This window comes from Seriola lalandi, unplaced genomic scaffold (assembly GCF_002814215.2).
Source record: "Seriola lalandi dorsalis isolate HSWRI2012SDOR001 ecotype SW California unplaced genomic scaffold, Sedor1 jcf7180002054850, whole genome shotgun sequence".
In the NCBI taxonomy this organism is placed as follows: domain Eukaryota; kingdom Metazoa; phylum Chordata; class Actinopteri; order Carangiformes; family Carangidae; genus Seriola; species Seriola lalandi.
This window is the reverse complement of record NW_019525403.1, coordinates 2,544,156-2,559,130: the sequence shown is the minus strand read 5'-3', so window position 1 is coordinate 2,559,130 and position 14,975 is coordinate 2,544,156. Positions and strand designations below refer to the sequence as shown.

The 14,975-nt window shown below is 40.0% G+C and overlaps 1 protein-coding gene across 2 annotated transcripts in view; it reads left to right on the top strand.

Annotated features, from left to right (window-relative positions):
- The window catches only part of pudp (pseudouridine 5'-phosphatase), a 29,232-nt gene extending 16,913 nt beyond the window's left edge, over window positions 1-12,319 (top strand). The window contains exon 4 of one of the 2 annotated variants that reach the window (XM_087179526.1): window positions 12,198-12,319. In XM_087179526.1, coding sequence (XP_087035652.1) covers window positions 12,198-12,284 — 87 coding nt within the window. In that variant the 3' untranslated portion in view covers window positions 12,285-12,319. Of the gene's footprint in view, window positions 1-8,516; window positions 9,112-12,197 lie in introns of those variants that run through there. The other variant, XM_023426944.2, reaches the window with a different exon arrangement.
- The last annotated feature ends 2,656 nt before the right edge of the window (window positions 12,320-14,975 follow it).

The following is a 14,975-nucleotide window of genomic DNA, read 5'->3' as shown; positions in this document are numbered from 1 at the left end:
CACTATATTGCAGCTTTCAATAATATCGTGCATCATGATACTTAGCTGGACTGCGTCGGGGTGGCTCCTGGGTGGAGTATACAGGAGGGAGGATAGAAACATCACCAGCTCTGTTCACACATGGGCTCAATGTTACATTTCACAGACTTTGTACCAGGGAGCTGACAGGTTAAAGTCTGGTTCAGCTGATTCCATCTCCTCTGGGTAACGTCTGGATAAATTCTGCGTACATTTCCGTGGGACTGCCAGCAGAGGTTCAACTATAAACCGCATAGCTACGATTGTCTGCTTTCATTACGGTGTTGACTCATCTCTATACATCAAACGTCAGCGGAGTAAATGTAGATAAGACAGCAGGCGACCCCTCAGGGTAAAATCCCATGTCTGATCTTTGCCCATAAAGAAATGATCCTTGTGATTACAAGCGCCTGTGAACCCAGCTGAAACGTAGCAGGACGCCGCTCAGTCAGGCTCCCCTCATGGGCAACGGCTCATTGTAGAGGCGTCCTTATTGAACTGCTGTCCACAGCCAGCCAAACAAGGCCTGGACCCTCTCCAAATCACAGCACGCAGGCATCGGCTTCTGTCAGCTCGCCACCACACGTTCCTCTAAAGGGCTCCACTGTGTCTGTGTTAGTGGGCCAGTTGTTTTCCAGGCAACAGCAAAGGTGTGTATGTGTGTGTGTGCTCGTGCACAGCGAACACACACACACTTTACAGCTCTGGCCTCACCCTGCATCCCCTTTGTCTTGTCTCATTCACAAGCGCTGATTCGGGGTACACGGTGAATCCAGATTCTGCCGGCTCTGATGAATCTTGCATGAGTTTGGGCGCAGGCCTGAGGACAGGTTGTAAATCTTCCACGACACCTTTTGAAGCAGGGGGACCAGCAGGTGCTGCGTCTCCTCACAGTCTGAGCCAGAAGGAAGCGAAGTCAGCGGACCAGCCATCATTGCTGGGCACCAGCATTGAAGGCTTCATACTGTATGTCTGAAGAACTGATGCATCCTGTCCTTCTTTATTTGAAAGGAGGCTGTTTATTCCTTCAATCCCAGCAAAGCATTGCTGTATTAAAGAATGGTATCTTAAGCTCAACTGAAATTATATTGCATGTTATTTTTCCCTGCAGATCTCATCTTGAGTCAAATCATGTGCTCTCTTCTGGAAAGAAAACTCAGGATCCAAGCAAGAGACATGTTAATGCTAATGTCAGCTATGTATCAATAGCAAAACTTACATATAGTTTCTTTAATATAGAGCCTAGACCTGCTTTATAATCAAAAAAGACACGGACAATATGTACAATATGGGACCTATAAATCAGTCTGACATCTTCATACGTCTTCATTTGTCTAGATTAGAATAAAAACTAGACAAAAAAGATCTTCAGTTTACAGTGAAACAAACCAGGATATATCCTCACACAGTAGAAACTAGAAACATGTTTTGACAGTTTAACTCCATGAATCATGCAGACATTTAATTACAATTAATTAGTCAGTCTTATTACAAGCGTAATCACTTCATCATTATTTTGTCAATAACTCACATTTTACAGGTACAACATACCTGTTAAAAAGTGATTTCCTTGGATGTGTGTCCATGTTCCTCTGTTCAATTTTTTGTTGTATTGTTGTCAAGGTAACAGTAAGAAATGTGCAGAATGTGTAGAATATTTCTGAGCATATTTTCCCTGTCAGTACCACATAATTGTATGTGTAGTTAAATGGTAAATGGTCTGCACTTATATAGAGCTTTTCTAGTCTTATCGACCGCTCAAAGCGCTTTATAACCGAAGCCACATTGACCCATTTTCTACCACACACCGATGATACAAAGACACTTTTGGATGTGTCTTTGGGTATCTTGCCCAAAGACACTTCAAAAAGCTGGGAATGGAACCACTGACCTTCAGTGCTCATGTTTGACCTTCAGTCAACAGTTAAAGTGATTTCCCCCTTTTTTTTCTTCCTATTGACATCACTGCGTGTCGTCTCTCTGATGTGCTATGAATGTTCAGTTATGAGGGTTTGTGTTGGCGTGAGGTGGTTAAACTCTGTTCTCCCTCTAAAATGTCAGTAAAGTGAGTTTCGGTGGATTTACCTTGTTACATTTTTATGAGGCTTTGTTGCTCCGTGGCTGCCTGTTTAACAAGCAGAACACCTCTTCTTTGTGTGACAGCCACTGTTAGGAAATGGTTTTGGGCCGTAGTCAGCAGTCCTCTGCTGTTGATGCTGCTGTGGTTTCTCAGTAGAGGGAGAAGTGTGTGAACTTAACAACAACAGTGGGATAACTTTGTTTAGCAAACGGACTAGGTATGTTTCTACAAGTCAAATCTCCGTTATTATCTTATCATGTCTGAACTCCCTGTTACTACCATGGAATCTGGGGAGCTGCATCTGAAAATGCAATTTAAAATATAACTTTCTGAAACAGACAGTGTGACAACCACACATTCACTATAGCTGCCCATCCAATCTGAAGTCTGTAGGCTCGGTCTTGCAAACTGTATTTGAAGGGCCTGAAAAACAAACAGACATGTCAACTGGTACCCTTGTGCCAACTAAGTTAACTGCATGAAATCTTTGAAATTAGTGACTTTTATGTTACTGGCTGATTTGCATAAGGTTGTCAAGCAACACTGTTCTGCATGCTGTGGTGCTAGCATGGAATTCCCTCCTACTTCACAAACTATATTATAGGCTACACTTCACCTACTCACCTGGGAGACTGACAGTGTCAGACACCTTTGTCCATGCATTGTTTTTTAAGCCCCTGTAAACAAACTGGGACACATTGTAAGGGACGGGGAAACCCGCCACCACAATTATCAACTTTTCCTCCATTGTGCTTGGGAATAAATGTTTGATGGGAACAAAAGTTTACATGGTTGTGTTCTCTAGTGTTCTCTTGCGGAGCACGTCTACAACCTGATTGGTTGCTGACGAACCACATTATAGCTCATTACCATAAACTTGCCTGGACTTCATCTTCTTCTGACCCCTTCACTGTCCAAGACACGGCGCCAACGGGCATACCGCTACTCAGCGCCAAGAGACACTGGCTCACACAGAAAATTAAATACTTCCGGTCACTTTGACGTGCTTTGCCTTCAAAGGGAGCCTGTGCTGTTATGACATCTGTACAATTCATTGCATCTACACTACAATGGCAGTGAAAGACATGTAGTTGTTGGAGAGAGATTGGTTAGGCAGTGGGATGGAGACAGGAGGAAGCTATGATGGCAGGGTTTTTGCTCCCTCTCCAAGTTTCTCAATTGAGAACAGGTGTAAAAGTAGTTTTTGCCTTTAGATGTGGTTGGAGCAAACATTGTGTTGCCTTGTTCAGGCAAGACCATGATTATGTGTTAAAATTACTTGAGCCACTTTCTTCCTTTTGGTGTAAAAATTTCTGGCACTTCAGCTGCCATTATTATAGTAGAGAAAACCTGTTAACGTCCTTTACCTCTGTAGAAGCTGATGTGATGTTCGGTGGAGTCGCTCTAGCAGGTTCTGCTCTTGTTTCCACTGTTCCCTTTCTGCTTAAGAGGTCATACTAACTGCAAGTTCAAGGTATCTCCAGGGGTTGCAGACATTGTTAGCATAAAAGAGGAGGAAGGAAGAGAAAAAAAGCCAATGCAATACCTATACCTATACCTAAACATACCAAACGAGTCCTGATGTCTTGGATGAAGAATTTGCTCAAATGAAAACACTAAAACTCTGAATCTAAGTGAACATGAAAATCATGTAGCTTCGTGGTGCAAGCTCCAAATTGGCTTGCATCAGCTCCAGCAGTGCTTGACAGTGATTGGAAGTTTCTGAAGGGTTCTGGGTAGTCCCAGGATATGGGTTGCGGTAGAAAAGGTCATGAAGTGGGTCTTTCAACAGAATGCTTATTGATGTAGTTACTCTTAAGACAATACCCGCCAAATATTGATTTATGACTGCTGTCTGAAGGCCCCCCAAGACGCCCCATCATGGTTCAAAGAAACCACAGGAATGAAAGGTGATCTGAAGTTTGAGATGTTCGACAAATGTCAGGATATCTTGTTATCATCATCAACAGGCCTTTTTAGCCATACTGCGAAGGTTTATTTGCCTTGTGATGCAAGATAGAATGACTAAATGTTGTAACTTTCCAGATTAATTCAGTTTTATAGTTATAAAATATTTTGGCTTCTAATAAACCTTCAAACTCATGAACCTATCACTCAATTCTGTGTTTCTTGGAGAGACATATGCATTTACACCTTCCCAACATCTGGCTGCTTTGTGTCTTAAACCATTGGGCTGCAGTCCTTTGCAGTGTATGTATCTCAGTTCATGCATATACTTGGCATAAACACATAGTCATCTATTTGGCTATAAAGAATTCTTTCTCATTTATGTTACTTCCATTTGTAATCCACCTGAGCTATAAATCCACTGTGAGCTGCAATGCATCGGTGCCTGTTTTCATCAATTTCAATACAGCATATTGGAAGCAGATTAAAGGGTCATTTCGCTAGCTCACTGGGTAATTACGAGTTTTAATTGCTCCCAGTCAAGGGAATTAGCAAGGGCCCTTCGTTGTGCACTCTCAGTATTTCTGCCGTCATTGTTCAACATCCACCAGTTTCAGGCTTAGTGACATCACAGAAGTCAATTAGGGTTTAAAGAGTCTCGAAGAAGCCTCTTTGTTCTACCTGAGTATTAGAGTTGAGACGAATAAAGATCCTTAAGGCTTTCTCTGAGACTTAGCTTTTGGTTGCTTCTGTAGAGCTTTAGACTCATTGTATGGCTGTTTCCTTTATTAACAGTGAAGTGCCGTTTTCAACCACAACGTTAAAGCTGTGTTTTAACCCAATAATGAATTCACCGCCCAGTGTTGGTAATAAAAAAGGAAACAAAGAGGCATTTTAAATTCAGGTTAAGGGCACTTTATGGCATAATTAATGCTTCAACAGTGGTTCTAGAGCTCACTGTGAAACAAGTTCACTAATTTCACAACTTTGTCAATCAAAAACAACAGCGTGTCTAAACACCAATAAATCAAAATCAGCATGAAAAGACAAAGAATACTTGTATGCACCCATAGACGTATTCATGTAGATACCACATTTGTAACCTACAATTTTAAATTACTTTGGAAAAAAAATATCTATACATCACAATGACCACAATGATATTATGAAAACCACAACTGTAGCTCTCAATGACATCACTACAGTACCAATGTAGTTTGCTATGACATCAGTCGTTCTACTGTTGCGCACAATGGCCTCATCAGTGTTCTACTGTACCAAGTACTGACAGGGTCACAGAGTTATGACTTCACGAGTGTTGTACTGTAGCCTTAATTAGTACAGTTCTCCAATAACTCAATGACATCATTGTAATTCTACTGAATGTTCTGAAGATTCTATCGTCATTGGCATTACTAGAGTTCTACTTTAGCTCTCAATGACATCAACAGTGTTCTACTGTAGAATATGAGAATATAAATCTAATATAGCTTACAGAATGCTTCTGTAGCTGTAGGTGTTGTACTGTATCTCCCAATGACATCACTATACTTCTACACAGAGCTTGATGATCTAGATAAAGTTATACTATAGGTCATGATGGAATCGCCGCATTTCTTTTGTAGTTGTTGATAAGTAACATCACCGGTGTTTCACTGTAACCTACATTGACATAACTACACTTAGTGCGCATCCAGTATTTTTAGATTTCTTCCAAAACTCACAATGACATCATCAGTGTGCTAATGTAGCTCACTTCCTCTATGGCTCTCACTTACGTTACTAAACTTCTATTGACATCATTTAACTTCTACTTCAGGGGTCTGCAACCTTTTTTCATCTAAGAGCTACTTTGAAGAAATTAAAGTGGCTGAGAGCTACTCATGTCTTCTATTACTTACATTTTTATTATTTAAAATTTTTTATTATTCATTATTATTCATTTTTATGCTGTACATGTGTATCAAATGTCAATATCCATTTTGGTTTCATATTTAGCCACATGTTCTGTATCAAAGTTTCAAATGTCAGTGTGTCACATCTTAAATTCACATCAAAATCACAGAAATTTTATTTTTTTTTTTTACTTTTTTCATGTCATTTGAATGACGGTCTGAATTTAGATTTGATGAAATTCATATCAGAAAAAGCTGCTTCACAAAGGCATGTCGAGCCAAATAAAGCAGATACTTTCTGGGCTGCTTGGTGAATATTCTTAGTTTAAAAATACATGAAAATATTAATAAAATTACAAAAATAGACTGTGATTTTACATGTCAAATGTAAAATAACATGAAACTGTGAATAACCATAAAATTTCAATTTTTAAAAAAGAAAATAATGTTTTTTCACATAAAAATACTGTTAAAATACATTTGCAAATGTATTGTAATTGTAAAGTATTTCTTTGTTATTTAAGAGATTAAACTGTTAAATTCAAGTGTAATACTAGAAAAAGATTATAAAATGAGATAAAATTACTGACAATTAACAGTAAAAAGAGTATTTGTTCTGTCATTTTATTAAGATTTGTTTGAAAATTAATACATTTATTTGCATTTTAATGTGTCCCCCTGCTGATATGAAGCTTCACTATGAAGAATAGTCATTTTAATGCATCTAATCTGTACTGTATGTGGCTTTTTTTTAAACCTATACAGTTACCTGTGGCTGTTTTGGTAAATATCAACATCCCTGCCTTTGTGTCCAGCTCAGAGTCTTGTTGAATAGTTGGTATGAACTGAGCCCCCACGCCTTCCCTTCTTCCTGTCTGCGCTCTTCTGAATGTGATTATTGGATACTGAAAACTGATTAACCTCCTGGTGAAGGTTCAGTCATATTAATTTACTGCAGCTGTTGGAACCTTCTTGTTGAACATGTGCACAGATAAGTATTTCAAATGCCAATTAGCCTCATGTTTTTCATATTTTCACTTGGCTCATCACAATGACATCCATTTCCAAAGACTTTACAGATAGGATTCTCTGCAGTAGCAGTTTCTTTAAATAGAACTACTGTTATTTCCCTGTGGTTAAATTCACAAAATCTCCTATTTTTTGTAGCGAATGTCGACACTACTTAGTCCGTTTTTTTTTTTTGTTATTCTCTTATTAGATATTGAGCAATTGGAAATGATTTATTTGTATTTTATTGAAAACGTATAGCTTAGGTTTTCTTTGTTGTATCCATAATTACGCATGATGAGTTGGAACGATCCGGCGGTGAGTGAAGAGTTGAACCGGGCAGGTGTTTGTGGAGTTGATTGCGTGATGAACAGCAGGTGCGGGTGGAGACTGGTGGGAGCAGGATCTAAGAAGCCAAACCCCGGTTAAACACACACACACACACACACAAACACGAGTGTGAAAAGAAAAGTACCACAAGGTCCTAATCCTATCAGGTTTACCTCCCTGCCTCCACTACAGAGCAGTACCAAGCTTTTCTTGTCCTGAATAGAGCTAGTACTGGCTTATAGGTGGTGGTGGATTTGTATCCTCTTTGGTTATCTAGAATTATCTTCGAACCCAACAGCAACACAACCTTTTGGAAATTACAACATCAATCATCTCGTTATAAAAAGGAAATAACTGCCTAAAACCTGTTTTGATGACTTTATAAATAAAACCAAAATAAAAGTCATATCTTTCCACAAGCCGACATAAATACCCCAGGAAAAATGGAAAGTAATGTCATGTTTTGCCATGGCAGACACTTTTTGTTAGTTTTATTTTGGACTTTTTGCACTTCCTGTTTTATTTTGTATTGGTTTCCTTGTGTGTCTGTGTGTTGCTTCCTGTCATGGTCCTGTCTCTGTGTGGTGATTGTCTGCCCCGCCCTAATGTGTTTCACCTGTGTTCAATCACCCTTGTCTATATAGTCCTTGTGCTCCCGTTCGTCTGTTTAGTTCAGGGTTTGTTCATGTCTGTTCATGTCACGTTCACGTCTTGATTTTTGGTTAAATAAACCTGCCTGCACCGTCTCCCAAGAGTTGACTGCATTTGGGTCCTACTTACCTCGAAATCCCGACAAGTAAATTGTAATCGTTTTGTAGTAGCCTGGTGATTTTCATCAGGCGTGATGGTACGGGGTTGCTGCCGCATCCCGATGGCCTCACAATAAATCAAGGATTTGAGTCATCATCCCTCTCACAGTCTCAACAAACCCGAACACTATTAGAATATTTACCTCTGTGATCTTCAGTATTGTAAGTGTGGCCTCTATTTCCGGCCTCTTGATATGCACAAGATCTCCAATCAGTTTGGGAGTGAAAGAACAAAATACAAACAAAAGGACTGAAGTGTGGCTACAGGGGGCAGCATTCTTCAGATTGTAGATTAAATGGATGTTTCACCTGGCAGAGGCAAACAGTACTGAAAATGGAAATGGTGCTCCTGTTTCCCATTTTCCCTGTGTTTGTTTTTGGTATCAGCTCTTCGGCGTCTGCAGGGGTGAAATCCTGTAGACCTAATAGGCTTATAGGATAATATCGCTCTCTCTTGTCCTTGCTCAGTGCTTGGTGTTTGAAGATGCTCCCAACGGCGTCAAGGCAGCACTTGCCGCGGGGATGCAGGTGGTGATGATTCCCGACGACAACCTAGACCCCGGCCTTACCCAGGAGGCCACGCTGCGACTCGGGAGCATGGAGGGGTTTGAGCCGCAGCTCTTTGGCCTGCCGGCGTACGACTGAGCCGGAAAAACCAAAACAAAAACCACACCGTGCAACTCGGTCTCAGTTTTTCTTGCCAATTGCAGTCATTGGTTATCTGACATGATATATCAGCCTTGTGCCACCAACCTACTACAATGGTAGATTTTTACTGCTTAAAACATACAAAAATGTACCTCAAGGTAAAGGTTGGGGTTGGTAAGTTCCAAACCCACATACATAGATGATAGTGAGGATTAGGGTTAGGCTTAGGCTTAGGCCTGTACAATATCCAAAGAAATAGGGACCCTGTATCTAAAAACTTGCAATTGAACTTTTGAAATGTAATTTTTATTGCTGTGAGCAGCACAAAATAACATTGACTTTCATAGTCCTGAATATTCACAAATCTCCACTGTCATTGAGTATCTTGCACTGTAAAATAAAATCTACAAATGAAGCGAATGTCTATGCTGTGGCTTTGTATCGTTCAAAATGTTTCTTTTTTACAATAAGATGCTTTCAGTATTTTAATTTATTTCATTGATTGATTGATAAGTAGATCAAAAAACATAGACCCATCCAGATTAGAAATAAACTGAATTTAATTAAAAGTTTTACTGTCAAGTTCAAGAGCATTCAAGCTATGGTTTGGACGTGTAGATATATTAATTTAAAAGCAGATATACAGTAGATACACAGTGGAGTTCTGCTCTCTCAAGCCAACCTGAGCTTTGTGCAACAAATCTGACCCAAGACCTGTTGTCTTTGTTGGGACCTGTTGTGTTGGATTTCAGATATATATATATTTTTTTTTTACAAAGCTTCAAGCCTGGCCTATAGGGGGGGGCCACAAATACCAAAAACATGTACCTCAAAACCCAGTGAAAGGAATTTTACCAGTTAAGATGTGCAACAATTAACCAAAATCTGAGGTGCCGTATTGATTGGTGCAAGTGGGTGTGGCCTATCACATATTTCCTCATAACTCAAGTTGCCCTTGAGGAATCCTGATTAAACCCAGGTTACCCTTAACCAGCAAAACACTAAATCAGGTCTCACAGGCCGAATAAACTAAAATAATCAAATTTCCGTCCTTGAAATTGAAGTTTTGAGTTTGCTGAAACAAACATTTTGAGGGATTTTGTTTCGGTAGCACTTTGCCAGAATTGTCATACCACAGTAGCCGTTTCTGGGACGCCAAATAAATTTTCTGGTCGAAGTCGGCAGCTGTGTGAACACACACATTGGATCGGTTTTGTGTTGCCAAAGACACTACTCCTCTCCTCAGTGTAATCCAGTAAAGAGGCTGCGAGTTGTCCTCGCTCTTCGCTCATGTCTGCCTCCGCACTTACTGCAATTCACATCTACCCCGTCCTCCCGCCGAGCAGGCTTTAACAAAAGGGCCCCCGCCGGAGGAGCCCGGTGCCGCGGCTCCCTCAGGCTGCTGAAATAGGATTTCACCGTGCTCCCATCCACTTCCCCTCCATGCCTTCCTGGCCCTTCATCCGCAAGGAGGGGGTAATGGGTAATCTCCTCAGCTGCTTTTTTTCCTGCTCACACACTGATCACTCTAGTTTTACACATCATTCACCCTTTTTTGGCCTCAAGTTTTCTCATTTATCTCTTTCTGTGTGTGTGTATGTCTTTAATTTAGATTAAAATTGAAGGCCGAATGAAAATAAAACAAGATCCGACACAAAAAAACGACACATTACACATTATTTCAGATTTAATCAGGCTATTTTCAGACAAATTGCATATTTATTTCAGGCCCTGTGGATGTTCAGAAAGGCAACTTGTGGATGTACAGCAGATGTGCTGCTTCATTTTTTATTTATTCTATAATTCCATACAAGGCATATAGCTTTAGTAAACGTGTCACGTACATTTCACTGGCTGTACAGTCAGCTGAGGACCAATTACACACAGTCACTGCAGGGTTTACTCTGCTTTTAACAAAAAACCCAATTTTAGGGATGGGGGTAATTGCGTATAATGTTTTTGGAAAGACTTGAGTGGATGTGAATTTGCCCTGGGATGGCATGTGTATGACTTGAAAGTGTTTCAACTTGAGTGAATCCCAAGTCTTTATGAATTTAAACAAGGTTCCTGTGGATTCTTAAATAGTCTTAAAAGGTCTTAATTGGTGTTAAAATCTTTGCAATTAAAAATATCCAAATCACTAGTGACATATGTTCTTATTCTTATTCTTATTATTATTATTTACTGAATGACTCTTGCATTAACATCACACAGATCAGGACTGTGGAATCAACACCACATGTATTTTGTCCTGCAGCCAGGATGCTGAAAGCAGATGCGACCAAGATTTCGCAGCATGGCTTAAAATTGCAGTGGAATCTAAAATTGGTCTTAAATTTTCCAAACGGCATTTGAGAAAAAAAAGGCTTAAATGTAGCTTTGCCTTAATCTGTCAGAACCGCGCTAAATGAAGTTCTGAGTCAGCTGGTGGCTACGTCATTAGCAGCTACAGGTAACGTCGTTACAGTCTATATATTGGTTGTTTGAGGTGAATAAATGTCATGCAAAACAGTCCATAAATGAAACTTGAGTATAATTTTTAATTTTATTTCGTTTTTTAATTACTTCGCTTTAATACGGAAGCCCTGAATGGCAAGATTTTCTCACTTGCCTCTTGGGTGTTGTTTTCACGGATGAAAAATATATAAAATAAAGAATATATACAAAATATACATTAAAATATATCTTTTTTTACATTATAAATGTACTAAGTGTAAAAAATAAGAAAACAAATAAATATGAAATACATTTTATAAGTGTATTTCGAGTGGCTGTGGGCTGGAGTCTCAGTTCTGCTGCCATTGAACATGTTTACTGAATTTTTGTTTTGATTGACGGAGAGTTTTTTAAAGTGCATTTTGTGCACAACATTGTCACTGATTTCTTCCTGCATGTAGCTCTCTTTGAAATTGAAATCTAGCTCTGACCCATTTCATGATAATGATTTCCAGCTGAGGGCAAGACTCAAATTTCCAGAATGGCTTTTTGTACCTTTAGGCCTTTCAGCTTGGTGACTACACAGTGGGTCATCCATCCAAATGCCCCCCCGAGCTCAGTGTGTCTCTGAACATACCTGTTATAAAATCCATAAGAGTGCTTGAAGCGATGACTTATACTGTTTTCCTACAAAAATAAGTAGATAAATAAATAAATTAGCATTCTTTCTCATCTCTGCCAGTCACCCCTTCTCCTTTATCCTCGCCGCAAACCTTTTCAACTTTAATTCTGCCTGCGAGTGAAGAGGGCAGGAGGGACGAGGGGGAAGAGATAGCTCCTTGACATGTTTCCCAGGCCCGTGTCCTCGTCTGTGTTTCGTGACTGATAGGCGAGAGTGGCTGTGGGACACATTCATCTTCAATGTCAGGTTTTATATCCGGATTTTATCGGCGCTCAGACAAGCGGCTCCTCTACAGGCGAAAAGTTACAAAACACTGGACGCCAGAGAAAGACGTTATATGGATGACCTCATTTTAAACATTTTTTTTTTTTTGTCGTCTTAAGGGGAATGCGGAAAGCTCATCAGATAATCCGGAAAGGCCTCCTTCTCTACGTTTCCTTCAATCATACAGCATCAAAAGATATGACTGAATGTAATATCTTTCAGGAGGTGGGTGAAGCAGTGTTTGTATTTTTCCTTTAGGGGATTTGAAAAGAAAAGTCCTCACCTTACTGAAGGAAATGAAGGATTAAATAAACTGCAAATCCACAAAAGCAACAGCGATTTAAGTATTTTAATTGATTTGTCTGACGGAAAAGGTTATAATCCAAAAGTTTGCATCTAAACACTCGACAGTAGTTCTGCGTACGCCAACTTCTTTGTGTTAATAGTCTTAAGAAAATCCTCCTTTTCTTTGAGAGACTTGGCCAAAACAAATAACTCTGCTATGAACATTGTAGGGGGAACTTTTTTAGATAGATTTCTCTATTCTCAACACTAAGCAAAAGCATATCTCAAGTCTGCATATCTCTACAGCGCAGGCCACGGCTGAATTGCCAAGAAGGGTAGAGCACAGAAGAAAGCCAAGACCTGATGGAAGTAGTTCTACTGGATGCCATTTTGTATTCCGCTGCCAAAGTGTGCAACCTCGACTTGAACCAAAGGGGATTTTATGGAGATGAAGATATCGAAGGCCTCTGACCGTGCGAAGCACTTTGTCTGGTACGAGATAGGATGCAGACGCTGTGCTTTTTCCGCACTTGCTCCGAGGACTCAGTGCTTCCTCAGTGATGCAAATAGAGCTCATGTTTTATTCAGCTTTCGAGTGATGAGAGAATAAATTTGATTACAGAAGCAGGTGATGGTTGGGACAATGTTGGGAAGTAGATTTGTGAACGCGAAGAGTTTAATGTACAATTAAGGCCAGACGATATCAGATTAACTTGTTCTGCAATAAAGCTTTGTGGAATTAAACAGTAACTTCTTTAGGGTTTGCAGTCATGCGCTTTAAACTCTACATCAACTCTGCAACACATGGTAGAGTAGGTTATGAAAAGGGACCAGGAATGCCCACCTCTGGAAAGGGTGGTCTAGAGGGTTGAGGAGTCCAAGGGGTTCATGGTAGCCAAGGGGAATGGTAGGATTAAGAAAAACCAATTAACTTGCCGCAAAGCACTGTATTAACCAACTCCAAGTCACCCTAATCCCTTACCCGAACTCAGGTCCAAATTATATTCAGTCTAATTAGGTCGGGTAGGGACGGAAAGGGTGAAATGTGAAGTCTTTCTATGGCAACTTCGACATGTAATCAATGGATTGGTGCAACGTTTTAGCCAATATTCATCCTTATAGGTGACATCACTCTTGATAAGGACATATATGTCAGCAATCACATTAAGTCAATGACAAAATCAGCCGTCTACCACCTCAAACTCATTGCTTTGTATGTTTAGTTGTGTAGAAATGTAGGAGACATGGTTTATCTTCTAGCAGTTTTATTTCTTTAACTAAAATTACCCCATCAAACATTGATAATATTGTATGCTTTTAATTTGAGTCTGCACTGAGTCTGTTGAATTATTTATAGTAGGAATTGATTCTTGACTTAATTTTTAATCACATCTATATCACAATCACATCTATCTATTCCACCTTGCTTTCCACTTGTTTGACACAGCCGGTGTTAATCTGGCGAGGGAATAGTCGTTTCGGTATGCCTCAGCAGACGTTCTGCCTCGGCTGCGATATCACACTTTGGCACATCATCGCCGCTCTCTCAGAGAGTCTTTGCGGTGGAGGGCTCGACAAGAGTCAATAGTGATCTAATGCAGAAAGGAAAATGTAAAGTAAAAGGGAGCCCATGAATACTTTACATGGGCTTTCCAGTGAAGAAGAACAGTGACAAACGAGCTAACGGAGCATCAGCATCACATTTCCACGGTCCTCACACTCTCTTCAGTCTTCTCTCTGTTTCTTTTTATCTTTTGCTGTTAATCTTCTTCTTCTTTTGAGGCATGCACTGTGTGGCTTAAAGCTTCCATTGAAGCCGGCAGAATGTGTGTGAACAAGTGCTGCACAAAAAAAACCTCTTCCATCCCCTGAACATCAGTTGAGCGCCACACACTTTACGGAGACACCTCCCCGTTACAGCTGCAATAAAAGGGGGATGAAATATAAATGTGTGCAGTTGAGGGAATAACACAGGTTCAAGGAAAGCAAATGATGCAGTAAAGGTCATGTGGGTTCAATGAAGAAGTGTCACAGGCTTCATGGTGAACACATCAGGAGAGCCAGTCACCCTTGATTTCTTGAATTATGTATGTGGGCATCAGTGTGAGCTGATAGGAGCAACATTTCCATCTTACAGTAGAATCTGCAATACACCAAAATACACAAAAAGTCTCAGTGTGCCTCCTCACGTCATTATGGGTTAAAGTGCCTATGGTATGGTGTATCTGAAGTTGTTGGAAATGATCTAAACAGACACTTTTTCTGTTTTAAGTTGTTTGCTAATGTTGTTAATGTTCTTGATCTGTATATAATTTAGCTGTTGACACTTTTGCAATGTAGCCATGCACCTAAATTAGCTTTAATTAGCATACAGTAAATAATATTTGTATTTCAAACACCGTCCCCATGGTCTAAACTAAGTCCAGAAACTGAGCCTTAAAACCAGCCATCAGGACTTCCTGAACTTTGTGATGTCACAATAAAGCAGTCACTGTTCAAAGCCCTGCCCACCTGGACCCACCATGCAATCCTTGCAGGATTTGGTTTCTCTGACAGTATATCTGATATCTGCTATATTTCTATTCAATCACTCAGAAAACAGTCAACCAATC